We start from the raw sequence: 8,478 nt of genomic DNA, 5'->3' as shown, positions 1-8,478 counted from the left end.
GGCATACATCACCACACCTAGCTCAGGGTGTGTTGGTTTGGAGGTTTTTTTGTTTGTTTGTTTGTTTTTGTCAAGATGAGTAAGGAATGGGGTTGCTGCTGGAGTCTGAAGAAATGCCAGCAGCAGGTTTGGGTACGAGTCCCAAAAGACTCAGAGCAAACAACTGATAAGGGTGTCTGAAGCCAGGTCCCTGAAGGGACAGGACCTAAGGCAGCAACAGAGGGCTTGGCTGCAGACAGCTGATCCCCTGTCCCAGTAATCAGAACCAGGACGAGGGTGCGAGGGTGCGCTGGGCACCGCCGGCAGGAAACCGGGAGATGATGGAGGCGGAGCCTTCAGCAGGAAATGGCAAGATGGTGGAGGTAGAGACCTTCAGCAGGAAATGATGGGATAATGGGATTAGAGACCTTCAGCAGGAAACAGGGAGACGGTGGAGGCGGAGCCTTCAGCAGGAAATGAGATGGGGGAGGCGGAGCCTTCAGCAGCTCTTTTCTGAGAACTCAGATAGGCTCAAGATGGTCCTTCTGAGTGAGGATGCGCAAGGGGCTTAAGGAGATCCAAAGGTTGGACGTGAGGGTGAGGTTTTCCCAAGGTGGTTTGACCTTTGACCTTAGCTGCTTTTTGAAACTCTATTGCAAACCACACCAGGTTCATAGCCTCCTTGAGTGCTGGTGTTACACGCATGCTCCACTACAACACTGTTTCCGGAGTTCAAGAGGAAAACAACCACCACAACCACAACAACAAAGCAATCGGAACCCAGGAACCCTGGCACCCAAAAGATGAATCTGGGCTCTAGGTGCATCGGTGCACGTGGGGGTCACTTGTGGAAGGCCCTGATTTTGATCCCCAGTTCCTGCCAGTTTTCCCAAAGGAAGAAACACGCTCTCCCTCTCTCCCCTTCTGAGCTTCCAAGAAAGGCCACTCTTCGATCCTGAGGAGGTGGCCAGGGCAGAGGGCCACAGCTGAAACTCCACCCAGATCCTAACCACCATGGGCCTTGAGATTCCTCACACAGCTTTCTTTGCGTCGACCCAGATACTAGCTGGTTCCTTTGTGCCCGGTCTCTTATCGAGGGGAGGCATCAGATCCGTTGCCACGGAACCTGCCAATCTGCCCATTAGCTCAACCCTGCCTGACAGTCCGTCCTTAGTGCGCTCTGGAATCCTGCCCCGCTCTCCTGCTGTCTGGAGAAGGGGACTTGGGAGCAGCAGGCCATGATGGAGTCACTCCTGCTGGGCACAGGCCCTGCTGCTTCTGCTCTGATCGATCCTCTGATCAGCTGCACGGTTGGACATTTTCTTATTTTTATTTTTAAACTGGGAAGTTGTTTTTAATCACTGAAAATTTCTTAACTTCCTCAAACTCAGATAATGTTTCAATAAAATAAGAATAAAACCTTCTCAGCGTGGTGAGAAAAATGTTCAATGGGAAGTGCTGAGTGTCTCTAGCACACGGTGAGGGCCACCTGGAAGGAGGCCACTGTGAACGCTGGGTGGCATGGGACAGGCTTTACCTGGTGGGGTGGCCAGAGTTCCTGAGCCAGGGTTCTATTCTGACTGACCACAGCTTGGTCCACAATAATCTCAGGGGCCTATGAAAATGTTTTTTAATAATTTTATTTTAATGACTTAAATTTCCTTTAAAGTCTAGGTAATGAGCTTTTTAAGTAAAATAGTGCTAAAAAAATACATATCAGCCAATCAGTTATTCATTACGATATCTTTATCTATAAGTACTCATTATTATAGTAATGCTATATAGAATATCTTCTCTTGGTGACATTGGAAAACACATTTTAAGCTGTTTTTAAGATAAAATTCAAACACACAAACAAACAAAAACCAAGGGAAGAGCAAAGGTAGCAGCAGCCCTGGAGCTGGATGGTGCAGGTGACCCAGCACTCCTGAACTAGGGGTCCTGTCTGAGGCAGGAAGGTGAAGTACAAGCCCAGGAGCTGGCCCTGCACCCCATCCTGCAGGGAATCCCGGCTGATCGCGAGCGGTCTCTCCACTCCTGTGTCTGGATGCATGTTTGCTCTGACACGGGCAGGAAGCTGTATGCTACGTCCTAGAATTCAGGTCACTTGCTGAACCAAGAACACGCAACTCAACAACAACATAACAGTATGATTTAAAACCATGCCCGGAGCCAGTGAGTTGGATGGCGGGCGAAGGACCTGCTGCCACGCCTGACCCGTTAGATCCCGGGAACCCACGTGGCGGAAGGAGAGAACTGACTGCAGGAAGTTGTACTCTGACCTCCGAGTGTGTGTTAGTTACAGCACGTGTGAGCTGAGGACAACATACATGTGCACAAGGACACACAGGAGTACAACATGAATAAATAAATGTTTAAGAAATGGGTATAGTCTGAACAAGAGTTTTTCTCCAGATGCCCAGGAGGGAAACAAAGTCACAAGGAGTCGCCATCTCCCACCCAGTAGGATACTAGTATCACAGGGCCCTGAATACCATGCCTTGGAGAGGATGTAGAGAGACTGCGACCTGTGTGTGTTGCTGGTTGTGATATAAACAACACAGCCACTATGAAAAACTCTACAGTGGTTGTTTAGAAATATTGTCATATTAACAACAATTCCACTTCTGGTGCATATCCAAGAGGATTCAAAGTAAGAGCAAACGGCAGCCAGATGCTGACCTATGTGTGCTAAACACGTTAGGAACATTACTTAGACTGGAATCGAAGGAAACTCTGAGGGCTACAGCACCGGTGACCGTGTCTAGATAAAGTAGACACCAAGAGGTAAATACTGAGCCTAACTCATCTAGAGACTGTTGCAAAGCTCAGCCCCCCCCCCACTGGGGAGCCTTTGCCCACTTGCCTGGCCTGCAGGTCTGCTCCCCAAGTGGAGGTCTGAATCACCGGTTCCCACTAGTTCCAGGATTTACCTTCCCTGGGGTTCTCCCTCCCCTGACTTCAGCAAAAACAGTGGCACCATGTGTTCTCACCCGGAAGATGTAAGAAAACACAGGACTATATATCATAGGCTAGTTCTCCCACAACCAGGCTGACACAAGGTGAAACCAATTAATATGTAAATATCTGTCAGCGTGCCAGACCCAGCCTGATTAGGTAATGAAAGCTAAGACTCAATTCACCACCACCTGGCTCCTAGAATTTTTAAACACACCCCACATCCCTCTTTCTGACAGGGTCTTATGTAGCCCAGGCTGGATTTGAATTCACTCTTTAGCTGAGGGATAACCCTGGTACTCCCGCCCCGACCTCCCAAGTTGCAGGAAGAAGGGACTGCAGGCACAGGCCATCGAAATGGGTTTCGTCTTGCAGGCCTCATTCTGACTGCGGGCTGAACCCATGCTTGCTTGGCAAGCACTCTACCAAAGAAGCTACATCCCGGGCCCTCCTCCCGCTTGTCTTTAGAAGATTCCCCCTTTCCTTTACTTAACTACTGGGTTGAATGTAAAAATGGCTCCTTTGGGCATCAAAGAACTTCCTAAGCCCAGGTGACTCTCAGTGCCTGGAACTGGCTGGGTCCGGACTTGACAATAAAAAGGTGAAGTGCACTCGGTAGTTGAATTCTGTGTCCTTGGAGACTTTTCCTGAATGGGGCCCGGCAGTGGGGGTGGGGAAGGGTAGGGAAGAGTGAGTCGTCCAGTCTACAATGAGTGAGGCCTCAAGGAATTAATTCCAAGGCTGGTTTAGGGGTGGGATGGGGTGGGAATTCTTGAACAATTCTCCTACTCCACGACTTCCATCACCTACCTTCAGGAGAAGGTGTGACCGGTAAGTTGTTCATCGTTGCTGAGGGCAGACTAGCTCGTATGGTGAGACCTGTGGGAAGGACAGACAAAATTAGGTGGACGGGCTCCTAAGGTTGCCGGGCCTAGAGATCCCAGAAGAGCCTCGGGCACCATGTTTTCCCGAGTCCCTTCCCCTGGATATGTCCCCTCTCTTCCTTTCGGTTCTCCCCGAGGATCTAATCAGCTTCCATAAACAAATCCCTCCCCAAGAGCAGACCCCGGTCGCGGGGTACCGGGGACGGGTGGCGTTGGTGACCCCTTCCCCAGGCATGGGGAAGTTAAGCAAGGGTCGGCCCGGTTGCGCCCATGCGCGATCCGGGTCCCTAGGCCACCTGCATTACCTGGGCTGCCAGGGCCAGGAGCCGCGCCGAGCCGTCCGCTGGGTCCGCCCCGCTCCCCGGGGATCCCGCGCGCCCCGGCCCCGCGCCCTGGCCGTCGAGGGTCCCCCGCAGCCGCGCTGTTCCCTCCCTGATCCCGTCGCAGGCGTGTAGAGGCCGAGTGCGGGCTCCGGGCTCCCGGGCGGCGCGCTCACCTTTCCAGTCCGACGGGAGGGCAGGGCCGGGCGCCGCGCGTCCTTTTGAACTCGCCGGGATGGGAGCGGCCGAGAATCTCCCGGGGCCGCGCCCGGGACCCCGCGCCGAGCGGCCGCCGAGCCCGGGCCGCGGTGGGAGGGACAGGAAGGAGCGCGGGGCCGCCCTCAGCAGGTTCCCCCGGGAGGAAAGGCCACTGTCCGGAGCCGCTCCGCCCCCGTGCCGGGCTCGGCGGGGGACAGCAGCGCTCGCGGTGGGGCGAGCGAGGGGCGCGTCCCGCGGGAGCGCAGTCACGCGCGGGCCCTTCGGAGTCCGCGGCTCCGGGGCGACTTAGCGGAGCACGTCTCGGGGCCACCTGGACCTTCCCCGTGCGACCTTCCCAGGAGGCGGTGGAGCGCGGAGAGGGTAGGAGGTGTGGCTGTGGGCCGTTCAGGATTAAAAGCCCCAGCCTAACTGCTTACCAGCTGGGTGGCTGTGGGCACATTCCTGAACACCTCAGTAGTCGGCTTCCTCATCCCTAAAATGGGGTCTGAAAGTGGCAATTCCTGTAAAGCCGTTTTACAACCCTGATCCTGGCCCACGGCTAGCGCCTTGATTTAAATATTCATCGGTGCTGTACTTCAGCTGCCGTTTGACTCACGTCAGTGACAGGAAATGCTCCCAAATTAACTAGAGGAACTCGGTGACTAAGAGGATATAATTCTATATAACTCAGGCTCTGGAGTTGGCCCCGCTGTGTGAATTCTGATTCTGTCCGGGGCAAAGCTGTGTGAACCCAGCGTTACTGCGGAGTTCCAGTGAGTTGCCCAGAACCTCACCTGGCACATGATAATGTGCTCAATGAACACTGACCAGCGTCATCTTGACTATTCACTAAGGGTCGGACCTGACCAACCACACTTGGCTTTCATAAGTGTCTTTTTTCTTTAAAATATAACCTTTAAAAGTTGTGATTCAGTCCCAGAGGATCTTGATGCCCCCTCCTGGCCTCCACCCGGCACAGGCAGGCACACCTAAAACTTGGCTGGGGCCGATGAGATGTTTCAGCCAGTGAAGAGACTGGGCTCTTAATCCTGACAACGGAGTTCAGTTGCAGAAACTGAATGAAGGTGGAACGACAGAACCATCTCCACAGGTGCATGCTATGACATGCATGTGGCTCCATGCTCGTGCAGGCGTGTACACACACACACCACACACACACACACACAGAGTATTTTTTGGGGGGGACATGGAGAGACAGGGTTTCTCTGTGTATTTCTTAATAAATATTTCTCAAAGGTATGCTGACACATGATTTACCATAGGCATTAAATACACTAAAAGACATAAGGATGAAGGGGAAAAATGAGGATTCACCATGCACCAGATTTGGCACACAGTAAGGAATTTAATAAGTAGTTGTGTGCGGTGCTCTCTGATGTACCCTATTCATCAAAACTGCGTGGTGTTCGTAGAGTTCTCGGCGCAGGCTGGCCTCAGGTTCGGTCCTACTGCCTCAGCTTTGGTATCGCTGGGACAACAGGTTGGCACATCACACCCAGCCTGTCAACACTGCCCTTCAGAGTCTGGGGTCAGGGACTGGAGGCTGCATCTGCGTCAGACCTCTGTAAGGAGTCAAGGTTGACGGCGGACACAGCCAGTGAATGGCCAGTGTTCTCCAAGGGTGAAACGTAAGCCTCAGAAACTGGAACAGCCGTCCTTTTGTCAACAGACCTCTAGGGACCTCAGGGCAGACCGGAGACAGGTGACATTTATCTCTGCCTGGCTTTATTGGCTTCCTGGTGCTGCTACTGGGGTGGCAGTCTTCCTTGCCCTTCCCTTTTTCCTGGATGATGTCTGGGTAAACAGTCCAGTTCCCGGCTGGGACCATCTCCCTAGCCAAGCATGTGGGCCCTTTGCCGCCCCTTGGATGCTTCAGCAGGATGGCAGTAAAGCACCAGGCTCACAGCGGGTACATTTTCCACTCCAGCTGGGCCTCTGTTGTAGCAGTTACTGACTCCTTCCCATCAGACCGGTAGTCCTATAACTTGGCTGTGGCCCACTCCCCCAGAGTTCCCATTTACGGGGGAAGAGAAATGCTAAGACAAAGCAAACGCCATAAGCGAAAGGCTTGAACTGGGTTTTTCTTTCTTTCTTTCTTTCTTAAGACAGCGCCTGTATTCCCAGCCTGTTCTTAGCCTCCATGGCCCCCTCGTTAGCCTGGAGTGGTGATCCTGACTGCAGCAGGAGGGAATGCCTTGTGGGAGAGCTTGTAAGAGCAGGCAGTGGGGTTATTTGAAAATCTCTGTGGGGTGGGGCTGGAGAGATGGCTCAGCGGTTAAGAGCATTGACTGTTCATCCAGGAGTCCTGAGTTCAATTCCCAGCAACCACATGGTGGTTCACAACCATCTGTAGTGGGATCTGACGCCCTCTTCTGGTGTGTCTGAGCATAGCTACAGTGTACTCATAATAAATAAATAAGTCTTAAAGTGGGGGGAAGCACCCTCTCAGGACTACCGTACAGCGGAGGGAGCCCGTGAAGGATGTTCTTTTGAAACAAGAACAGGAGGGTTTGATTTCAGAGGAAAATGACCCCTAAGGGGTGGGGTCCAGGAAACTGTCCTGACATGGACCCTCCATTGCGCTTGTTTATCCTGGTGGCCACTGTGTGTGCGCCTACACGTTCACCACAGGGCCAGGAAAGACTGTCCACTCGCCCTGCAGAGGTGTCTGCTGGATAGAGGCTGGCTCATCAGCTCCCAATGCTTCCTGTTGTGTATCAAAGGGTTTGGGAAGTATTGATCAAGGAAGCATTTTCTTGATGGGTAAAAAGTAACTCAGTTTCCAGCCTCTCCCTGCATATTGTACACACAACTAAAATGGAAAAATTACTCCCAGATATAAACACAGAACCCCAGTTCCTATACAGACACACTTACTGGAAAACCCAGTTTGTGCCTCAAATTCTTTGTGTCCTATGTTAGGGGATGGTGGGCCCTCTAGGATGTGTTTATAGCTCCGGACATAATTGGTGTACAATAAGCAGCCCATAATAGTACTGTACAGCTGGATAAGCCCCACCCACGTACACACCCATCGAATGACCCTTGTGACAGTAAAAATTATGGTAGTTTGTAATGACTATCAAAGGCCCTCCCTGCCCCCAATCCACTACTTTCCTGTCAGCACAGACACCATGTCATGCTGTCCCCTGCCCTAGCAAGTGGCAGGCACCATTCCCACAACTCTGCTGTAGGATGGCCACGCTGCTCAAAAGTGTACATGAATCTGAAGAGGATGTGGCAGCCAGGCAGACATAGCTGAGGCCCAGCAGCAGATTGCTCTCCCCCTGTGGATTCCCTGTGCTGGTCTGTCTTTCCTGCAGCTCTACGAACCGCCTGCCTACCAGGGTAATCCTCTATCTCTTCATCTATACCTTCCTTGCCTGCAACCAGAAGGTCCGGATAACCGAGGCCCCCACCCGAGGGTCTGGATAACCGAGGTTCCCCAGACTCCAGTCTCTCAAGTCTAACCTTAGGTAATGTCTCTCCAGTGCTCATTCACGGCACATTCTCCTCTAAAGCACATCAGCCCTGGCCAGTCTGCTCGGCATCCTCACGGCCGGTGCTGTAACTCTCACTGTGTGCTTAGTGAGGATGACTGGTGTGTCTTACTAAGAACAAAGGTTGGGTGCAGCAGCACACACTAGTCACCTTAGCATGTGGAGGCAGGGGCAGGAGGATACGAGCCAACCTGGGCTACGTGAGACCCTGCTTCAAAAGACCAAAGGTGTGCAGGTGGGAGGGCAGGAACGCATGAGCAACAACAAAGGCGGAGCAGGTGAGGGCTCCAGGGCCACTTGTTTTCATCAAAGTTAGCTCTCACAGCAAGTGACGACCCTTGGCCTGGGACTTCTGACCATTCCTGTCTGTGCCTCGCCCCGCCCCACCTCACCCCAGCTCCTCATTCACAGGGCACCGGACTGTGGAGGTTACATGGCTCTGGAGGACAGCCCTTTCCCACAGTATTTTCGGCTGTAGGAATAAATACCCCGGGGCGGGAGGCACTCAGAAAAGCATTCCAGCCTGGACACTGGTGACCTGGGGTCAGGTGTGTGACTCAAGCCTGCTGAACCTGGGCAGGAACCATTACACGTGCCTAGACAAAAACCACACTTTAT

The 8,478-nt window shown here is 52.8% G+C and overlaps 1 protein-coding gene across 2 annotated transcripts in view; it reads right to left on the bottom strand.

Moving 5' to 3' along the window:
* The window catches only part of SMAGP (small cell adhesion glycoprotein), a 14,374-nt gene extending 9,937 nt beyond the window's left edge, over positions 1-4,437 (bottom strand). The window contains exons 1-2 of one of the 2 annotated variants that reach the window (XM_080939492.1): positions 4,318-4,437; positions 3,748-3,816 (exon numbers count right to left, since the gene is read on the bottom strand). In XM_080939492.1, coding sequence (XP_080795618.1) covers positions 3,748-3,781 — 34 coding nt within the window. In that variant the 5' untranslated portion in view covers positions 3,782-3,816; positions 4,318-4,437. The other variant, XM_080939493.1, reaches the window with a different exon arrangement.
* Positions 4,438-8,478: the final 4,041 nt, after the last annotated feature.

Source organism: Micromys minutus (genome assembly GCF_963924665.1).
Source record: "Micromys minutus genome assembly, chromosome: 27".
NCBI classification, from domain to species: Eukaryota; Metazoa; Chordata; class Mammalia; order Rodentia; family Muridae; genus Micromys; species Micromys minutus.
Note: the sequence above shows the minus strand (reverse complement) of the source record. Positions and strands in the feature narration are given on the sequence as shown.